This window comes from Centruroides vittatus, unplaced genomic scaffold (assembly GCF_030686945.1).
Source record: "Centruroides vittatus isolate TY-2023 unplaced genomic scaffold, ASM3068694v2 contig_1343, whole genome shotgun sequence".
NCBI classification, from domain to species: domain Eukaryota; kingdom Metazoa; phylum Arthropoda; class Arachnida; order Scorpiones; family Buthidae; genus Centruroides; species Centruroides vittatus.
In genome coordinates this window covers 218,131-241,507 of record NW_027120855.1, presented here as the reverse complement: position 1 = coordinate 241,507, position 23,377 = coordinate 218,131, and the positions used below count along the sequence as shown (strand labels likewise).

Below are 23,377 nucleotides of genomic sequence, written 5' to 3'. Positions count from 1 at the left end.
TTAAGTTTATAAAAATTTTATGATTTTAATTTTTTGATATTCGGCGGCTCGAATACGATTGTACACTTTCCGATTTGCGACTAAATCTGCGGAACACTTGGGAGATGCTTACGGAACACCGGTTGGAAACCACTGATCTAAGCTATCGATTGTCCATCTTTTTATTTCCTCTACCATATCTTTTTTTGAAAGTTTATCTTGAATCTAATAAAGATGACAAGCATAAAGACTTGTTTTCTATACAGGTATATCTCGAGTTACGTCATTCTTGAATGTACGTCGTTTGTCAAAAAGTATACGGAAAAATAAAAATCGAGTTTAAGTCATTTTATTGGACTTTACATCCATCCGCCACAAATATCGAAGTCGTAATATCACTAGAAAAGCGTCGAAAGCGCATAAAATCGTATTAAAATATGTACATTAACAGTAAATGTTAATATAATCATCGTAAATCCCGGAGAAGGAAACACGAAAACATTGTGTTTCAGTGTTGTCTTATTTAGCGGTCTTTAAGTGCTCATTATTGGCGTTTTTCACTGTAGTTTCGACTTACGTCGTCTTACGTCGCCTCTCCCGAAACCAATTACCGACGTAAAGCGAGGTATACCTGTATATGCTGAAAATCTTTTTTTTTTTTTTTTAATTTTCTAGTCCTATTGTGGTATTAATGCCACCAAAGGAATTACAGCCCTTTGCTTTTGATGATAAGAATAATTTCAGAGTCTTTATTGTGTGAATTATTCGCATTTTTCACTGGATGCTCGCCCTCTGGTGTTTAAAAACAAAACTATTCTATCTGGGTCGTTTCATTAATTCTTGTGTCTTATCAGCAGTAAAGATGAATAACAATAGAAAAAGCAAAGCTTTTGCGTTTCACGAAAAACAGATGATTATTCGGAAATCGGTCGGTTATATTTATGAGCTTCTCCGAATTGTGAAAGAGTGAATTAGACTTAAGAATTAGTGGTTTCCCGATTGTCCAACTTTACACAAACAAGTTATGCTGTCAATTTTAAAAGATATTTTCTTAAAGTTTAAAATGCCAGTTATTTTGTGTGGGACACAGGGTCGGATTAAAGCATTTCGAAGCCCTATGCTGAATGTAAGTCCTCTTACCAACCCTTCACAATTTTAGAAGTCAATCATAAAATGAAAAGAATTAAATCAGACTATCTCTGTGATTCAATACGGTTATTAGAAGAAAAAGATACGAGGTTTCACTTGTCTTCTGTTTTATAATTGAATTTAATTAAATTTTTATACCCATTCCATTAAAAATCTTTTTAAAATTGGTTATATCATTTTTTTAAAAGACCTTATGTTAATTCTTAGAAAAAAATTAACAAAATACTACACAAAATAAAAAGTAAAGTATATTTTGTTGGTTTGTAAAAAAATGTTTATTACAAAATTCAACTTTAATTTTTTTTTGTTAACAACTTTTTTCAACTTTTCGACTTTTAATTATTACAAAATTCGACTTTTGTACAAATGTTTGAGGCTCCTTGAAAGTCGAAGCCTAAGCAACAAATTACATAGCTTTTTACTTGTAAATCTAACCCTGATAGGACAATGTCAAAGCTGATGTTTTTAACACAAAGGGCACAAATATGTATAGAACGATCTCGCTCACTTGCTTCGATACCACATAATGACGTATCCCGCTAGCAATAATTGTTCTGCTACTATAAAATTTCTCGATAAACAGCTACAAGCAGCATATATCATTATATCGGACAGTAATATATTAATTTTACGTTGACTAGTTACAAGCGACCCAGATAAAGTAGCCATTTTGTAAAAATTCAGCGCCCTCTATAGTTCATGAAAACTGCGAATTGAAGATAAGGTGGTTTCTCTGTTGCTGGCTTCCACAGTAAAAGAAAAAAATAGCTTCGCATTGAAAATTATTTTTATCGTATAAAATTTTATTTTTATTAAGAATATATAATTTCGTGCGATAATAATAATTATTATCTATTAATATAACAAATTATTAACACTAATCAGCCGATTAATCGGTATCGGCCATTTTGCTTATCGGTACATCTTTATTTATTACTACAAAGTGAGGTACGTATGTCACAAAAACTAATAATGGGTCGGGACCGAAAGTATAGTATAAATCACGAACATAAAACAAATCGTCGGGCATGTTTAAATTAATGCATGTAAAGTCCTATTTCCATCAATTCGTTTAGTTTCAATAGGTTCCCTTTCTTCTTCTTCTTTCACAGTTTAATATGGAGATTATAGCCTTTGCGGCTCTTTCTCCGACCAACGCTGCCAGTTGCTAAGTGAAACGATCAGTGAGGCTAATGTAGCGCTCCAGCACCGCCACGTGCTGACTAGGAGTGATGGAGGCCGGTGGCCAGTAGATAGGCGTCAGCGTGCGCACCAGAGACACGTTAAGGGTCATCATGTTGCCGAGGTCCTTGCGGGCTGTAGTGTATTTGGGGCATTGAAGCCAGTAATGTAGTGTAGTTTCCGCTGCACCACAATGGGGGCACCCCGGAGAGTCGTGTAGGTGCCGTGAGTACAGGAAAGCATGTAACAGGGCCGTCTCGGTCCGAAGCCGGGCCAAAAGCGTCTCCGCATGGCGAGACGACGCACAACTGTACCTCCAGGGGGCAAACGGGCAAAGGTGGTCCTGGCCTTTGTTGCGGAGCGCCGCTGACCAGGAATCCGTCAGGGTGCCGATGGTGGTGTCCTGCATGGCCCAGGTGAGGTTGCGTGGCATGAGGAGTCTCCAGATGGAGCCACTGAACGGGTTGCGGCGGGCCGCTTTGTCGGCCGCCTCATTGATCGGAATGTTGGTATGGCCCTGTGTCCAGCCAATGACGATGGGCACTGTGTGGGCGCTGACAATAGCCGCGAGATCGATGATGATAGGTGGTGATGAGAACGAGACGTTGGCCATAGCCTGGATGACCGAGCAGCTGTCGGAGAAGACGATGGTGGGTTTGGCCAGCGGGGCGCTGATGTGGATTGCACGCAGGATACCCTGGGCTTCTGCCCCGAAGACGCTGCAGTAATTGTGCAGGGACCAGGCCTCTGTTTTGTTTGTGTTCGAAAAGTCTACACCAATGGCAGTCCGAATACTGGATTTGGATGCATCCGCGCCTAGGCAGAGCCAGCCCGGCCATTTTGCAGTGACAGTCTCCCGGAAACGGACGCTCGTGATGACTGGTGGGTCGGTGGACGAAGTGGGGTAGTTGTATAGACTGATGTGTGGATGGACGCTAGCAGTGCTTGGTGGCACGCAATACTGGCAATAGATGAGTGACATGAGTTGGCCTTTCCGACGGTAACGGGATATGACCCGGTACACGTAAGGTTCCTGGTGACGGCGCCAACGATAAAAGTGCAGACTTGAGGCGTTTTGGTAGAGGTCGTGTAGTGGACTAAAACTGCCCCTCGATATTTAAGCCGCCGCATGGGAGAGTGTTCTGAGACATAGCCTCGGCCGTAACGGCACATAACCAGTCTCTGTGTAGAGTGATAAGAGAGGGGTCATCCTGGGCACGCCCAGCTCCATTTGAAGTGCGGCGTGAAAGGGTTTTTCAATGCGATTGATGGTGGTGGATGGGGCGCCATCCAGGAGCGGTGCTCCAAACTCGGCCATTGGGCTGAGAACCGCAAAGAAAAGCCTGAGGAGCTCTGCTGTCGAGCACCGTTACGGCGGGATGCGAAGTATTTAAGGAAAGATCCCGCTCTGGTCAGTTTTGTGCGTGTGAAAGTCTTGTGAGCCATCCACGTGAATGTATGAGAAAAATGCATGCCCAGGACTCGTATGATGGTGCGTTGCGGGATTCTTCCCGAAGGCAGTGTCAGCGCTATTGGCAGGCGGTTATGTTTGGGTGACAGGTCCGTGACAGCGCTTTTTGTTGCGGAGAAAGAGAGGCTCCATCTGGCCGCCCAGTGGGTCAAATGGTCAAGCGCTCTTTGCGCACGGATGGTGGCCTGAGTGGGGCTGGTACTCGTTACAAGAAGAAAGAGGTCGTCCGCGTATAAGATTGCCTTGACGTTCGGAGGGATGCCCTCCCAGAGGTCCGCCATGTAGCTGGTGAACAGGAAAGGTGCTAAAACGCTGCCCTGTGGGACACCCTGCCTGAGAGTGTGGTACGATGCGCCTCTCCAGCGAACCCGGAAAGTGCGCTGGAGTAGGAAAGAGGAAAGCCAGCGTGACGTCCGGCCTCCAACGCTTAGGGAAGACAGCTTTGCCAGAATGCCATGGTGGCAGACAGAATCATATGCTCCCTCCAGGTCAAGGGCAATCAAGTACGTCCAGCGGCGCTGTGCCCGAGCTACAGCAATGTGGTGATGTATCACCATACGTCACCACATCGGTGCTTCCTGGATGCCGCAATAAGGTAAGAAGCTGAAATGGTGGGGATGGAAGTGGTTTGTATGCATTGCGTGCGCCTAAAGGCGGTGCAAGACAAGGTGTTCAAAGATCTTGGCAAGATGAGACATCAGGGATATTGGTCTATACGAGCCGCAGCTCGTAGCGGGCCGGCCCGGTTTTGCGACGGGGATGATTGTAGCTGTTTTCCAATCTGGGGATGGGTCCCGGAAATCCAGAACTCGTTGAAGAGGTCCAGAAGGGTGCGGAGGCCGGCGATCGGGAGCGCCCTTAAGGCCCCAAGCGCTGATGCCGTCCGGGCTGGGCGTGGCGTTGCGGATCCGGTGGAGTGCACGAACCAGTTCTCGGATGTGAAAAAGACGGTCGTCGCTTGTCGTCATGGGCTGGTGGGGTGCCGAGAGGGGAGCGAAAGCTCCGATTGAGCGAGACCTTTCGAAGAAGTCGGTTAGTGCTTCCGCATAGGTTCCCTTTACTTGCTGCTACGTTTTAAGTAGTAGTTCAGGACAGTCAGACCAATCGATGTCGTCGACTGTCGAGTGGAAGTCGTCAGTCGGGACAATCGAGTACATAGTGTTTTGCGTCACCGCGAGGACACCCACGGGAGCAGCAACCATCTTGTTCAAACTTGAACTCGAAGTGGGGGGAACCTCCACATTTAATGCACATAAATCTCGTGAAGTGTGTAACAAAAGAAATACCAGTAATACGTAGAGGAGATTAGCCGGTAAGGACGTACTTGGTTAAAATGACTTAACGGGAATATTCCCAATTCGGCACGGCCATTTCCGAAACTAAGGGTACATTTTCCATCAATATCCAGACCAAAGTCTGGATTAGCTAAAGTGTCGCTGGTTACAAAGTTATTCTCGCCTCGTAGTTAAATACGACAAATTTACAACATATTGTATCTTCAATTCATCAAGCTCGTCATAACTCTATTTACTATTTCTGACAAAATATCACCGATCCTATTTTGAATGTACCACTTTGTCCAATAGGAATACAGTCCAGGAACTCAAACGGCGCTGTCTGCGACGTGAGTTTCGGCGATAAAGCAGAAGACAGAAAAAGGTGTCAGTTTACTTCTTCCAAAATACGGGGGCAAGACTGCAGACGTAAAAAACTGTTGCGACCTTAAGGGTGGATCAACACGTATGGCACGACAGAATGATGTCACTTTATTTCCGCAGAAGTCGGTTTTGTGCCGATTTTCTCGTGTGCCGCAGAAGTCGGTCGATTCTGTTTTGTGGCAGTTGCATTTCTATAGGCCGATAACGGTTGTTCTGTGGATCGATGTAGAATCACGTGTTCTTTTAATTCCTTGGAGGCATTTGTTCTGCTCAGAATGGCGCTTGGAAAACCGATAAGTAATTGATTTATTATATTAAATAATTATTTCCACTCAAACGTGAATCTGACAGCCAAAAAAAAATTGCCGGGGAAATAAGTATTTCCAAAAAGTGTTTTTACAGCAAAACTATATAAAAAAATAAAATTTATTTAAAATGAATGCTTTTATTTGAAAAATATAGTTGCATCGATTGTTGTTTCATTTAATAAGGCGTGAAATTTCAAACGCAGTCTGCATTGTTTACAAATCGGTTGACCTTGAGAACAGCTGGAGTCAGCTATCCCGGATAGTTCTCATGTACACCTCAGGGTAATATTGGTTTACCGCGGGAGGGGAGCTAACTTTCGAATATAACAAAATTTTCGATTTTTATGCTATTAAAATACGGGAAACTGAAAAAAAGGTACGGGAAAAAATTTCACTGAATAAAAAACAAAAAAATCCTGCTGGTATCATAAAAAACATCCAATAGCGTTATAAAAAATTTTACCGATGTCAAATTGGTCAACTAGAAGTTTGGAATGATTTAATTAATTTGATTTAAAAAAACACAAAAGCAATAGTGGGATTCATTATCTAGTTAAAAAATCATAAAATATTTTTGCAGCCAAAATAATTCATGAAATTTGTAGAGATCATAGATAACACGTATATATACTGATCCATGCAGTTTTGAAAAAGTTATATGTCGAGGAATCCCTAAGGCCCATGCCCGAGATATCTCGAGTTTTGGACTGTGCATCGTCATGCGCAGCTCTAGATATCTCGGTTTATGGGTGGAACGGGTTAACCCGTCCGATGTTCAAATTTTTGTCCGTCGCGTGTCGCTTCGTGTCGAATTTTCGTCAATTTTAAGCCTAACGAAAATTTTTATAATAATAATCGAGGCTATCGTATCGTTAAAAATTATTTCTGCATTTTGTACAAACAAAATAAATATATCGAAGAATATAAAAACACGAAAATTATACTTCAGAAGTAAATGTAGTATCAAAAACGTTCGATTCGGCACGAAACAGTCCGACTGAAAATCGTTCCGATTAACGAGTCTCTACTGTATTCGATATTCCTATCTTTCCACGATTTAGAATATTTTTCCTATCCAAATTCTTGGTTTTTGTGTTTTTTTTCTATTTAAGATCGTAGACAAACAAAGTTTAATTCATATAACAAAGTGATCCCGGTAGGCGCGAGTTTCGACTACTGGCACGTGGCCTACTTACTATAGACTGGTGGCTAATTGCAGAATGATTCCGTAGCCGTAGTACTGGTTTTTACCACGAGATGCTGCTAGTGTCGTGACGTTCGGGTAGCGCATACCTCGGTACTAGAGTCGAGGCCGTTCGATCGCTTCGCTAGTAAGGCCGTCCGCCGAATCTCTTTCTATGAGACTAAGCGTATAGACGCTAGTTAATATTTTCTCCGCTTGTGGCGCTGACGATCGGTGACGTTCCATCGCCAGCATTTCAGGTTTGTACAGTACATTATCCTGGAGATTATAGAGGAGTTTGGAGACGTCTTTGCATTTAAGTGTTTATCTCGTTAATGCAGGTTGAAAACTTTTGTCAATTATGAAATGAGCTGTTGCAAACGATGTTCCCTAGTTCGTGAAAAAAGCACGGAAATGCTTCGAAAAAAGCGAAATAATAATAATAATAATACAGTATTTTTCGCACCTTTATTTTCATAAGACATTTTTAGGAAGAAACAATGACGGAAATTATTAGAACGGAAAATACAAACATTTCCATGCTAATACCATTTAATGATCTCTGTTCAATTCTTAAAGATACCAGTGGTTAATCGTTAATGTAACGATTAATCACTGGTATCGTACTTTTCGAGGAAAGAAAATATTAACATACTTTTTTCCTCCAAAAGTACGCAAACTTAGCAAAAGTAGATAACCTACAGTATATTCTGTCTGGCCGGATGGCCGAGCGGTCAAGGTTAGCAGCCTGCCGCCCTGGGGGACCCGGGATCGAATCCGGACGGGTCGAGAAATCCCCAGGAATTTTTCGGGGGTGGTCCGTCCGGATATGTCGGTCCCCGTCCCTCACCACCCGGCCGCCCCATTGTGGGCCTGGCCGAACCCATAATGGGCTTGCTATAAGAGGCTTTCATAGTTCCCACTGGGCGGAAAGAGTTACAAAAAATAAAAAATAAAGTATATTCTGTCTACTATGATAAATTTTACATCTTCGGACCATATAATTATGATAACTTCTTAAATGTTGTGTATGAAATCTGTTATAAAATTATTACGTTTGTTAAGACTCTGTAAGAAGAAATACCGATATAACTCTACAAAAAATGTTGCTTATTTTTCGCAACTCGTTTTTAGATTACTAAAAAAACGCGAAAAATAGGCGCGGAAATACGTCATACTCGAGGTAAGAACTTACTGTAATTAATATTGGAGAAGTACCAGTGGCGTTGTAATAGTAATAACGTCGATTCTGAATATTAACTAAACAAACATTTCTTTTAAAAAAAATGTTTGTTTAGTTAATATTCAGAATCGCAAAAACTTTATTGCAAAAGATGTCCCCTCGAGAATAAAATCGACCTGTCCGAGCGATTTGCTTGGACGAACACGAACACTCTGCCGTTTCGTTTTCGTTGGCCCACCCTGTATATATATTAACGTAATATTGGAATTATCTTTACAAGTCATATAATGTAGTGTTTTCTTTCGGGGTCTGCGAGACCCCACCAGGCGCTCGGCGGAAATTTCTTCACCAGGCACCCGAAGGTTAATTAAAAATCTGTAGGTTTGATTAGTGATAAACATTTCAGGAATCAGATGCTACAGGTAAAATTTCGTAACGATTGGTCAGCAGTTTTGGCGGTTAGTGGGAACAAACAAAAATACGTCGTCCCTTTATATAGTAGTATAGATTTACTAGTTTTAAAACAAAATTATACTCGGTAAATAATTAATTACTTTCATTCACAAGATCTTTAGTAACAAGCAATAGTAATAAATTATAAAGGTACACAAAACAATGTGTCGCGAGTACAGATATGCCGTAGATTGCATTCTAAAATATAGGTAATAAAAAAATAAAAACCATATATAATGGTTTTGCCGAAAGTTCCGACACGTTGGCTATATAATGCTAATTATTATATTATTACTCGATATCTAAAATCAAGATACAAATAAGATAACTAAGAAATTCAGTCTACGTATCTGACATACGAAGACGAAAAGACAATTTCGCCCGTCGAACCTTTCAGATAGGCAAAATTTAAAATTGTGTTTATTTTTAGCTATTCGTGAACTGTCGTAAGTTCTTTCATCCGTATTTAAAAAGATTTTGAACTTTTACTTCAATTAAAACATTCAAACACGGCGCCGCCATACTTCGCTCGTTAAAATTTCATTAACCCTCCTCAACCTCGCTAATGAATTTTGCAAGATGGCCCCGCGAGCGAGCTAAAATACGGAACGAGTTTTATCACCGAGCCGACGTCTCGCCGAATAACGGAAAACGTGGATAAAAATGGCCGGGCAAAGTAGACTAAGTAGGATTTTTTTCCTGAGACTAAATCGTAATATGATTATTAACAATCTTTATGGGAACGCCAGAGCCGGGCGACATCAATTTAAAAATTTTTGTACACTTAAACATTCGATTGGGTGTATATTTTTTAAATATCGGTAGAATATTTAATAAATATAAATTACGAGTCATCCGAATTTGTGGGATTTTATAAACGGACTACGGCGAATTCAAAAAATATACGATGTCGATTACGAAAGAGCGGTAGCGGGTATCCAACATCAGCGTAAATGTGGAAGTTCCCACGATGCCGACCAAATGATTTTGAGGATAATTTTAAATAACGATGGGGAAAATATCGCAGAATATGTACGTGGTATTGCGTATAACTATAATATGAATTACTAAATTTAAAATAAAAATTTTGTTTCGAATCTCGTACTTTTTTGTTTTAACGTGCATAAATGTGCGTGTTCATTAATAAACAATATTGATAAATAAATTTAAAAACTAATTTTTGTTTGCTTCTCATTTTTAAATCATTTTCGGAACCCACCCCCTTTCTTCTAACGTAAATGATTCTACAAATTTTGATGTGTGATTTAAACGAAAGTATTCGTTAACTCGCTGACTAAATTTCGATATAACTTCGATGCAAGTTTTTAATTTCAGACGATAAAAATAAACCGAATTATAAGTGAGATTTATCCAATTTTATGTTTAGATCGTTCTTTTAACTCCTTTCTCGAAACAAATTTTTTAAACTTACCGGCTGGTAAACCAATAGAAAAGAATAAGGATTTTAATAAATCGACAACATTATCTTTATCATTTGTGTTTTATTGATACATTATTTTGCCGACAGCCGAGTTTACCGCCTTCCATCTAAATGATAAATTGATTTTAGCTAAAAGTAGCATCGAAAGTGATCGTGAACAAGTTTGTTAAGTACGTAATGACCCACAAAGTTATAATATGCTAATTTCATACGTGTACTTGACATCGCAATAGATACGCGTAAGCCATTTATTGCGGTATCGCATTAAATACGTAATTGCATTACTCGTTTTTACAATATATCTGACAATTTTTATGTCGGATATATTGTATAGATACGATTATACAGCGATGGAGTACGGAGCCCGGCTAAACAGTATATACAAAAGAATAGGAATAGCTACGAGCAAAAAAATAATTTACGAAAGGAATCAAACAGTGTATCAATTGTTAAGAGCGGACAAAGACGAGCTGGACCGGAGTCTCGTTCCTGGAGTTTATAGAATGGCAGTGATAGATAAAAGGAGGCAGAACGAGCTTTATTACATCGGAACCGCAAGAAGACTGGCAACATATATCTAGCAGAGCCGCCAGAAGTAAAAGCGGAATGGGACACAAAAAGTTTAAGACAAAAAGCATCCGAAATATGCGGAAGCGTGGCATATATTCAAAACCGGTCACAAAGGGCGGGCAATCGACTTTAGAGAAGCGAGTAAGGTATCGACAGCGTGGAGAACCAGCGTATTATAAAGATTCTATTTAAGATTAAATTTTTTATCAACATGTTATAAAGGTTTAGTAGGAAGGAAGTTGGCGACAGCTTGTAGAAAGCCGCTACTTGTGTGAAGTCCCAAAAACGGGTTAACATTAATTATTTATATTAGAAGAATGTTAAAACGAATGTAGAAAATCGTCCATTGTTAAAAGGGACAAAAGCCGGTCAAAGATCGTATTTGACGCGTTGGTCATTTGAAACCGCGACGCATGAAAAAAAAGAAGAAAGATGTCGAAAGACAAAAAGGCCTAATGTAAAATAAAACGCAATAATTGTAATGAGTAATGATTGTAGACGAATGTCCTCCAGTATAGATGGACCTTTGACAAGTCGCTCGTATACGAAATTTAGATCATTAAAATTAGGAAAAAGGGAAAAGTTAATTATAAAAAGAAACTTCGTATCAAAGCATTGAATTTCAAAAATCTCTCAGACTAGACGACAATAGGGAAAATACGAGCGCAAGTTTCAAAGTTCCATCAATTCTTTCCATCCTGAGTAAACGGAGGGTGTCAAGTAAAATTCGTCGAGGCTGCTCTTTCTCGTGACTCGAACAGGGGTCGTTTTTCGCTCGGAAACAAGCGAGGGACCAATCGAGAAGAGAGAAAGGAAGGACGTGGAGCCAATCAACACGAACAATACGAAAAAGGGAGATTGAAGTAATCGCCGAATTGGAAAGACAAGAGACTTTTTCCGAGAGGTTTCGAGGGAAACGAGAGGTGTTCCAAGGTGTCCATCGAAAGGTCCGCCGACGCCAACCGACGAGTCGCTGCACCAGCCGCTGCCCCGGGGCCTTCTATCGAGCGACGATAGGAAACACATCGGCACAAAAACGTTCGAACGTTTACCTTTGTAACGATCTGTACATAGTGTGAGTTGTTTTATGTTTAAATAAACGGGTTTCTTTGTGAGACACTTATTGTCTGTGTCACCTCCCTCACGCCCACACGCGAACGACCCTAGACCATCCTGTCGCGGGATTAACGATCCCCCCCTAAAGGTCGGCGAACTTACACTCGCAGCGTGTTACGTGCGCAATGTGGTTAATACACGTATTTTATGGTTATGTATTTAATTTATTAATTATGCGATTATGTTACGTTACCATTTATCGTTTGTATTTACTTTATTTTAAATCTATCGATACGAGATTGCCCACTAAAAATATTTTAAAAGCATTCCGTAACAATTTATCGTTAGTACAAATCGGGCAGCATTCGATTTCGTTTTTCTCGAAGAAGGTTATTAAAGACAACTAGGGTTGCCACCTCATAACTTAGTCTCACCCGCAGACGATGATTTAAGAAACCAAAAAAAACCCATACGTATACATATACAATTTTTTATTTATATAAATTAACAAATTCAAAACTCGAGTTTCTACAAATTTAATACAATTCTAATAATCACAAAGTAGTTTCTAATAAAAAAACTAATAAAAACTAAGAACTACTAAAAACAAATCTAACAATTTACGTATAAAATAAATACAGGCAAATAAATATAAAAATATGCCAGATACAAAATAGTATGTGTAATTAATTATTTATTTACGTAGATTTTTCCACGTATATTTCCTGTTTGACACGGCAGCTTTTACGAGATGCGCATTTTCTGGCTTTCTTACGAATTCGTGAAATTCTCGACGGCTCGTGTCAAATTAAGCTTTACGCATAAATCTGCCTTTACTAGCTCGACCCTCACCCCGTTACGGTCGTCTGTCCGGGTATTTCCCATAATCGAAAAAATTCGTTCCGCGTATGCATTACTTATAGGCATCGATTGAATCTTACCAACGAGTTTGGGCAGTTCGGTGAAAACATTAGAGGAAAATATTTTTATCCATTTCTTATCAGTTGGTGGAAGGAATGATCTTTTTAAGAAGACAGATGTCGTCTAATTCTACATTTACGTGTTTTGCAGCATTTAAAATTTTCGTCCTTAAGATTCATTACCGAAAAATATTTGAATGGGCTGTTTTCAAAATTATAAAATTTTACCAAGTAATTAATAGCCTTTACGTACACCTTACTGGCTTCATTCGCAAATCTTTGTTTTTCGTAGGTAGTTAGGAAATCTAAACTTGCATTCACTTTATTACCGAAAAATTGATCTTCTAATCTATTCTACAGTTTGTTTTTAAGAGACAGCATTATGTCATGCAATTTGTGAACTTGTTACCGAATTTATCAAGTCCCATAAAATGATGCGTAAAGTGAGTATAACATTAGGGAAAAGATAAACTATCGTCTCGAATCTCGTCTTCGCTGTACTTCACGAATTCCCAAATGATTTCGTGCGTATTTTCTTCACCCAGTTGTATAAAATAAAGTTTTATTGCTGACCGGGAATTAACAATTTTTTCTAGAGCTTTACGAAGAGATAGCCATCTTGTTGTCGCGTGTCGAATAATATTGTCATATTCTAATTCCAAAAACTCGAAGCAATGTTTTAGTTCCTCAGTTTTTTTAGAGCTAATAGAAAATTCGGCATATATTTTTAATACTAAGTTTTCGACATGGAGAGATAACGACTTACGTGCGTGTCTGGCTGCATTACGTGTTACGTGGCAGTTACGATTACTTTTCAAAATTCGCGGATTAAGGTCGGTTAATTTTTTGTATACAGATTTGTTCTCGCCGTAATTAACGGATGCATTATCCACGGAATAAGAACTTAAATTTGATAAATCGAGTTTAAATTCTTGAAGACAGTTCGATAATCTTGTAGCAATTGCCTCAGAATTTTCATTTGGATCTTCATAAAAGCCAATAATTCTGTTTTGAATTCCTTTTTCTAAATGAAAATATCGAACTGCAATCGGGAACATATTTTGTTGCCTCTGTTAGATGCATCGTTAGCCGAAGAAAACGGAATCGCTTTGCCGTTATTGATTCCGAGTTCGTCAAGAACTACTCGAATAGACTTAGGGGCTAGTATGTTTTCGACATTTGCTTCGGCTTTTGTTCTGCCACGATGAATTTTTTTTTTCCAATTGTAGAATCAAAATATAATAACGAATTGATTTTCATTCCACAGTCGATGCTGCGATGACTGTGATTATGTTTTAAACCGGATAAATTTGTGATAATTCTACGATCGCCACTTTTACATCATCGTTATCGGGGGAATTTGTTTTTGGAAAAAACGATGTTATTAATTAATTTTCCTTAGTACATTTTACTGCAGTCAAATGTTTCTGACTATTACAATGATGTTTTCTCCATCGTGTTTTATAATGAATTTAATATTGCAGAATAGACACATTTCGGTATTTTTATCAATTTTTTTTAGCCATTTACAATATTCATCTCTTCCTAACCATTCGTCTTTGAATGTACATTCATAGTCTAAATGTATCTTTTTTTTAGTTGTTCCTGAAGTGCTTGACTGTTCTCGTTTGTTACTGGCTGCGCGTTTTTCCCCCTCCATATTTAGCTGAAATAAATTATTTTAAAACTATAATATACTTGAGTATTATTTTAAAGTTTATTTATAAATTATATATAAATTTATAATACATTTTAAAACTTAGTTTTAAAATTTTAAAATTATTATTTTATTTTAGTGTGCTGTGCGACTTGAATAACGACGATGTAATATACTTTATTTTCAAGCGAAGACAAGATACATAAATATATAGGTTCCAACTCTATCGCGTCTCCCTATCGTGAGTACAGAGACAAAATATGGCGACAATTACACCAAAAATGAGCCCTCTTAGTCACTACACGGACTCGTGTATACAATTTTCGCATCACGTAATTACACAATTTTTAATCGCGCTTAACAACTAACTTAATTCTATATTCTTAACCTACTTAATATTACGATAGAAAAAGAGAAGTTCTTAGGAAGGAATAAGTTTTTAGGAAAGGGGTACCCGTTGCTCCACGTGTTTCTCACCCAGGGCCGGATTTACATAAGGGCATTTGGGGCCTGTGCCCAGGGTCCCCACAAAACTAAAAAAATTATGTTTAAACATAATTTTTTTTTCTATTACCGCGACAGCCTAGTGTGGCCTAATCGTGAGGGCAACGGGCAGAGAAAACCAAACCCGGAAAAAACCTATGAAACGTCGGAAAATTTCGGCAAAAAATTTCATATGGGTATTTTTCAATTAAATTAAAATAATTAGTTTTACACAATAAAACATATGTATGTTTACAATAATCTTATTTTTAAATGAAATTTACAACTTCCTAGTTCAAATCTAATTGAAAGTACAGTATTTTGTGTAAATTTTCTAAATCATCAAATTTGCCTACTCTTAAAGGGGGACCCCACCGAATTTGTGCCCAGGGCCCCTGGATTGATAAATCCGGCCCTGTTCTCACCGATCGCACGTCTTTCTTCTTAGGTGTCTCAACTAATGGGAACTTGCCCCGAGGGCCTCCTGCTCTCTATTGTTTCATTCCCCATACCTGCGAAAGTTGGAGGGTGGGTAGAAGGTTCTCGAAGTCGATTAATTCACTGGAATAACCGACTTCGAGAACTTTCTTGCACAACCCGGAGAAATATTAATTAAACCCGGAGCCCGGAGATAACTCAGTGAAACCCGGATGGGTGGCAACCCTAATTTAGATAACCGAAAACGTTTGAATTAGCAATAAAAATGGCTGCAGAGTAAAAAGGTGATTTGTGTAGTTTATTATTTGTTATGCAAAGCAGTCTGTGAAGAGTTTGAAGAGATTAACGGAACACGAAGAATATTCGAAACGACGGTTTCTGACGAATTCGTCCGACCGCCAGACCGGCCACTCGACGGAAAACGTTTTATGATTTTCGGAGAGACAAAACGGCGCCGTAACCTTTTGACCACTCCACCGTAATTTCCGGTCGAGGCGAAAAATACCTAATATATTTTGGCGATTTTTCGGCGAGTTTTCGGTCTCGACGTTAACGTCCGGTAGAGGGGTTCGAGAAGGAAAATGGACGATACGCAGCAACAAGGTAATGTGAAATCGATCGTTTCCGTCTTCTTTTCCTTCCGCCTCGTTCTTTCTCATCTTATTTAATTATTGTTTTTATTTTCCTTCCGTCCCGTCGAAGGAATTTTCGTCGGGGCGGCCACCTTTCGCCTCCGGGCCTGCGGGCGGAATTCGGACTGCCGTTCCGTCGATCAGTCGGTTCGTATCTTCTCCGCCGCCTCCTCCTCCTCCTTGCTCTCGGAGTTTGTCTCCGTCGAGAAATTGACCGATCGGCATCTTTTCCCATTTCTTTTTCTTCGCCGAAAATTCGTACGGGTCCGGCTTCCACCTCTCGGACCTTCCGTCTTCCTTTCGAGGCTGGCTTCTCCGTCGGACCTGAAACTTAACGTTTTCATAACCGTTGATCCCATTGTAAGTTATAGAACGCCCGGAGCAGTGTCGTCATCTGTTTGTACGCAATAAACCAGATAAGGGCGAAAAGACTAAAACAAACGAACATTAAACAGAATGTACTCTGCAAATAATTAATTTATCACATTGCACCTTTTGTGTTGCCAAGATAGTCTGAGGACGGCCCGTAGAGTAGGCCGAAAACGTTAGTTTTTCAATAAAACTGTCTCGACAACACAAAAGGTGTAGTGTGATAAATTTTGTCGGAAAACCGAAAAATAAACAGTTTTAAAACGATGAAAACCGACACCCTTGAGTAAATTTAAATGTTACCTACGGTATGTTGGAAGTATTAGTGGAATTACGAAATAACTTTTCTATAAGAAATAAAAAGACGTAGTCGCTTCCAAAAAACTTTTGGTAGATCACCATTTATTTCCTTACCAAACATTTTTTCCTACCAAAAGTTTTTGGAAGCGACTACGTCTTTTTATTTCTTATAGAAAAATTTTCGTCCAGTGAAACTTTAAAATTAGAAATAACTTTTATTTCGTTCGGTGTTATTTATGGTGAAATGGAAAATAAATCCAGGGGATGGGACAGGTTTTGAGGAAGGGAAACACGTAACGGAGTAGTGTGAGCCTCGGCCTTAAAATTGTAGAAAAAGCATTTAATGTGCGTTTGTAGCATTTGGCATTTTTTGACGGGCATTTAATGAAAAACATTCTTTATTGAAATTCAATATAACTTCTTAAGCCTTTTAAGTTTCCGGTACCCAAGACGAAAAATTAACAACCAACTAACGTTTTCGATTCTCCTCCGAGATCTTCGTCGGGTTCTTTGACGGTTTTGAAATAGAATGCAATGAAAAATAGAATGTTTTTGAAATTGAAATGATAGAACATCTCCCGCGTGCAATCATTGAGACCGATCTAACATGCATTTAATATATGTGATACTATCATAAAAATGACGCTGTCCGTCCGTACAGGAATACTACATGGCTACCATTGCGGGTGCACCTCGGAGATATATCGCCACGCATACGATAAAACGTTGCCATTTTTGAAATTAATACACTTCCCCGATTTTGACGCCTTACAAGGCGTCAAAATTGGGGAAGTGTATTAATTTCAAGGGTCTCCAAGGCCCTGATGCAGTCCGTATCGAATGACGTTTTAATGAGGCTGGTTTTATCAAAATCTGCCTTTATATTGGGGTCTGTGGCATACGTCGACAGGGCGGTGGTGTGTTTTTTTTTGGCAACGTCATACTTGTGTTCCAAGATCCTTCTTTGAACGGATCGCTTGGTAGATCCGATGTATATTAGGTCCCTTTGGGACCTGTGATCTCTTATCGGGATACTATATACCCTTATGAAATTTTTGGAAGCTAATAAAAAAAAACTATTAATAAATAGTTTCTGTCGAGAGTTTTTTATGAATGCTCATTTTAATTAAGTTAATTTTGGAAAAGAAAAGTATTTTTTGCACAAAGCTATTGAGAGTGATGATACTGATAAATCTAGAATAAACTTTTCTGAGTCTTTGAATTTTGAATTCATAAATTAACATTCATAAAACCTTGAAGTCCAGTAATAAGATGATGTAATATGAAACAAATGCTTTCGACCATACTTTAGGTCTTCGTCGGGTTTAAAAACCAATGCGATTCAAATCCGAGAACAAAATAACTGAATTATTTTTAAAAATGGAACTGCACAAACAGATTTTAAAATAAACAGATAAACATGTGTGTTACCAAGGCGATGGAATGGTATACGTAATACCAAAAAACAGATATAAATACATATAAGTACACCAAATGAGGGTGGAGGTGTGGTTTCTAACTGCTGGTGCAGTCGTCGTCCATTCCTTCATAGCAATACTTCCAAGCTCGAGACACATTGATGGCATCATTAGAGTTAATACAGTTGGTACGTAACCTGGCTTTGTAAATTTCAAGTGTCTCTAGACTTCTAAGATTTTCAACATGGTGTGACAGCTTGATGAGTTTGGCCTCCTGTAAGTCAGCTCTTATGCTGGGGTCGGTGGCATTGGTGGATAGGGCTGTGGTGAGCCTTTTACTCTGGATATCGTATTTGTGTTCCTGCAATTGTGTTCCGTCTTTGAGACCGGTTCTTGATAAGGCCAGATTGCCTACTCGATTATTGGATTCTGCTGTATATAAATGCATTTATAATAGCTTGGGCAACTATCCACAGACAGTTGAACTCCACCTAGTTAATAGATATGTTGCGGCCTCTTATCATAACTGAAAATGTGTGCATCACTGTCCTTGACTTTGTTTCATTATATCCCTTCATCAAAATACGATCATGCTTCTGTGCGATCAGGGATCTATTACTAAGCAACTCCGGGGCCGTTGCACGCCATAAGCATGTTTTGGAGTTGGTGCACATTCTATGTTACACCTCCTTCCGCTTTAACAACAATACATACTTACAAAAACATGGTTTACCTATGGGCAACCCGCTCTCAGGTGATCTATGCAAGTTGGTGATCAGGCAGCTTGAAAGAAAAATCGTACCACAGTTTGTTTCCAACATTATCACATACAAGAGGTATGTAGATGACATCTTTATTCTATGGAAAGCGGAACTGAAACATAAACCATTTCATAAGTAAAATGAATGACAACCCATATGGCCTCACCATCAAATTGGATTAGAAGAGCACATTTTCTGGATATTAACATTCAACTTCATGCCAACAGAATAGTAACAAAGGTACATTACAAATCATGCTATAGGCCACTGTTTATCCCAGCCAACTCTGCGGACCCTTTATCCTATAAGATCACCTCTTTCCGTGCCCTAAGGAAAAGGGCTTTCACACACCATACCAGATCTGAAGACACAGAGGTGGAGTTGAAACACATTCAGAACATAGCCCTACAGCATGGATATAGCAGGAACTTGATACACAACCTTTCTTATGCCTACCCCACACGTATAGCTGCATGCGACACATCTAACATGCATGTAGCAACTCACGGAATACACGATCTTTATGGCATGCAATCTCGTGTAGTGGTACAGTACAACCACCACCTCAACTCCATTTACAGAGAGATTGCCTCCTGTACCAACACTAAGATTGCATATAAGAGGCCCAGCACTGTTTATGGGCTACTTCGCAGTGTCAAAACAGGAAACACTTCGCAGGAAACAAAAGATGTCAAATGAGGAAGAATCTTCCTCATCACAAACATAACTTCTTTACTCAAACTTTTTTTTTTATTTTCATGAATGTTTTACAAATAAATTTTGATATTAGCAATAAATAAGTCTATAATTAATGTAATAAAAAAGTATTTAACAATAAATGTTACAAAATAAAACAAAAAACTAATAAGTTTTCCTATTTTCTACTCTGTTTTACGTTACTCCCCCTTATTTACATGTTAAGATGACACCGTTTAACGCTGTTTCGTTTAGCGCTCTGTCATCTAGGAATGCATCCCCCGTGTTAAGCAGGGTCTTACTGTATTAAATTATTTTGTAATTAAATAATATAGCCTTTATCTAGCCCGATATCTTATGACGGGTGGCGAGCCTATGGCACGCGTGCCCAAAGTGGCACGAAAGAGAAATCATCTGGCACGTAATGTATCATATGATTTCTGTCCTTTTCAATCATCCTTTCTGTTTATCACTTGATCATCCTTTTTTCAATCAGTTTTTTACATTTATTCAAATTAAAGCATATTCGTTTAATTTCTTTAAATATCATTATTCGAAGTCTAAGACTTTAGCGCACATTAATCGTGCATTAATGTTATTGTTTAGTTAATTATGTTATATTCGTATTCGCATATATTTTAATATTTTTTACGATATTTTAAAATGATTTACGAAACGTTTTATTGAAACTTAGCGTATTTAATGGAAGAATTATTTATCTATTTTTAGAAGATGAGTAACTAATATATAATGTATTATATATATATAAAGCAAAGAATGAGCATTTCTCATTATATACAAAAGATAACATTTGAAATTGTGTTGATTTTAAAAATATTGACAAAAACAATAGCAACAAAATATCACAAAACTTCACAAATCGAAACCTCCCAATAATATATTTGAACTGTTCCACAACCAGGGAGAAACTAGACCATACGTCCCCACTAAAGCATATCCTTAGGGTACTATTCAGTCTACAAATACGTAGTAAAAACAAAATTTTAGTGCTTAATTAAAGAGTTAAAAAGATCGATTGCAAATAAAATAACTTATAAGTTATAACTTACATCTAAATGCCAACAACTACTGAATCTTATCGGGCTATTTATGGCTATTACATAAATTATAAACCAGTTTGGCACTAGAGGTAGATGTTAGGCTTCGTCTCATATTAACTTTAATAATTATAATTTAATTAATTAATTTAAATAATTTAGACCTACTGTAAGAAAAAATCATAGTGACAGCGGGCCAATAGAGAGCAGGGTGCGCGATCCTTGCCATAATGTGGTTTGTGTGCCAATTTTTGTACGTGCGTTAATCGAGCTGAATATTCGGCTTTTCGGACACACTCCCAGCCGAATATTCGGTATTCGGCCACGCTCCTGGCTGAATATTCGGTATTTGGCCTCAGTCCGAATATACTATTTGTTACATCACTAATAAATATTAATTTTATTTTATTAGATATATGCAGAGTATGCAGATCGGAAGGTGCTCCTGACAGACCACTATATCATCCTTGTATTTGTACAGGAAGCATCAAGTATATTCATCAAGAATGGTAAGATTGTAATATATTTCTACCAAGAATAATTTGCAGATTATCTGTAGATGTATGCTGTAAGAATTTGGTACAAAATTCACAGGTTTTCAGTAGATTCATTCTGTAATTGTAGTTTCTCTCTCTCTCTCTCTCTCTCTCTCTGCATGCCATATCAGAAATCTTGACATTGGTGAGCACCTGGCACAGGTTAATAAGTGCTTAGTAAGGCACCAAGGTGTATCCTGGGGGAAGTTACAACCAGAGTGGTTCCCTGTTGCCTTCTCTGGTGCGTGATGTTAATTGTAGTTTACTTTTCTGAAAATTTTCATACTGTTAGTAAATTTGGAAATTTATTACATATCAAATTTTGCTTGATTTTTTTTTTTTTTTAAATATTCTGTATTAAGTTTTTATATGCAGTTATTTTTATCTGATTATCAAAACTTTCATGCAAATGGAACTACTTTAATGAAGTAATAAAAATGAAAGCGTTTTTTAGTTATATTTTTATAGTGTTTCCCCAAAAGAAATGTGCCATAGATTTGTGGAGGAGTTTGTAGGGAAAGCATCAGGCGAGTGTGTAATGTATTAGATATATAATGCATTATTTTGTGTCTGCAAAACTGTCAAATAGAAATTAATTGCACAAAATTTGTGATCAAATCACTTTCAACTAATCTAGGCCCTGCTGCATAGTTCTGTAATTAACCAGTATGTTGTGAGAATTAAACTTGCTCTATTTTATACTTGATATGCAAATGGTATCAAGAATATGAATCATTACTGGTTGTTTATTATTATTTTTGGTTTTATTTAAATAACATTAAAAATTACTAACCACAGTTGCACAGATTTGCTTACTTTTAGGCAAGAAGCAAATCTGTTGGTTTGCAATCAAAAGAGTAGTAAGGCATGAGATTCATAATTACAGTAGTTTTAATATTTAGTGGAAACATGCTTAGATTTTTCTTCAGAGTAATCAGTAGTTATTTCACTGGTATCCAAACAATTAGCAAATCCATGCAATCAAGGTTAGTAACAGCTGCTGCTTCCAAGCTGTTATAGGGTAAGTGACAAAATGTGCATACAGTTTTTACAGGAATTCTGGAGTGTGTGTAGTTGTTCAGTCAGAATGATTAATATGATTAATGAAAGGGTAGAGCTTGTTATAACTTATAGACAAGGTAACAATGCTGGATAGACAGCAGACATTTGTCATGATGATATTCCAATAAACCAAAGCCATACCACTTTGTCATTATGCAGCTCTCAAAAATTTGTTAAAATAGGAATAGTACAAGATGAAAACAAATCAGGATGTTCTTGAAGCTACTAGTAATGTAATGAGATTGCTATGTTTGTCTGAGCACCAAACAGTGCTTAAGGATGTAATGATATGGGTCCCCATGTGTTGTTTCCTAGGCCATTCCTACAGACTGTTGGACATCATGGTCTGTAGGAATGGCCTGCTAAATTTCTGATCTAAAAAGCTCTTGATTTCTTCTTATAGGAATATTGAAAAGCAACATTTACTTGGAGCCCTTGCAAACTGTGGATGAAATTATTTAAATTACCGTATTTTACGGACTATAAGACGCACCTTAATTTTTAAGCAATTTAAAAAAAAAAATGCTTATAAGACGCACCTGAATTTTGGAGGCAATTTTTTGAAGAAAAAAGTGCATCTTATAGTCCGTAAAATATGGTATAATTATTAACTTAGATAAAATATGGTGCCTAATGTCTAGTAGCAAATTACTTATTAATATTAAAAATAGTTTTATAGCTTAAGTATTTAAGGCGATTGTTTGGCTGTGTGTGTATGTATGTATATGTGTGTATATATATATATACACATATGTGTATATATATATATTCGGGTTGTTTAATATACTTATCTTTATTACCATTTTGTTACGTTTGTTTTTACTTACAATATTTGTATATATCGTAGTATTAATTTATTTCTTTATTTTGTATTTAATATTTTTCTTGTTAATTATTCATTTCTATATTCTGTGTTTTATTTAATACATTTTATGGTCCTGTGCAAGTGACTTGTTATGTAAAATAAATCAACACCTTTCAACGGTCCAGCAGAATGTTTAATATCATAGAAATGTTTTCGGTCACATTATGCGATCTTCTTCAGTTATTTTATCTAAAGAAACAAACAAAAAATTCAAATTTAAATAGAACAAAAATTCAAAACGTGGTTATACATTTAACAGTGATACGTATATTTATTTTTAATAAAATTACAAAGGACATAAAAAATAAAAATGACAGGCGTAAACAAGCTACTTAAAAATCAACACCAAGTAAATATTAAAGTAATTAACTAAAAAATGCCGTCCATGAAGTTGTAAAAAAAATTGACCTCAGTTTATCATAGAAAGACTTCCAGGCTGAAGAAAAGCCGTCGGCATCTCTATGATTAATGCACTGGGTGGACTCTCTGTAATTTTATTAAGAATGGATATACGTATTACTGTTAATTAAATGTATAACCGCATTTTGA

The 23,377-nt window shown here is 37.7% G+C and overlaps 1 protein-coding gene across 1 annotated transcript in view; it reads left to right on the top strand.

Moving 5' to 3' along the window:
- Positions 1–15,675: 15,675 nt before the first annotated feature.
- LOC136990837 (E3 ubiquitin-protein ligase MARCHF6) overlaps positions 15,676–23,377 on the top strand; it is a 199,383-nt gene continuing 191,681 nt past the window's right edge. Inside the window, exons 1-2 of the mRNA XM_067289284.1 lie at positions 15,676–15,734; positions 20,778–20,874. Of these exons, the coding sequence (XP_067145385.1) occupies positions 15,713–15,734; positions 20,778–20,874 (119 nt within the window). The 5' untranslated portion in view covers positions 15,676–15,712. The remainder of the gene's footprint in view (positions 15,735–20,777; positions 20,875–23,377) is intronic.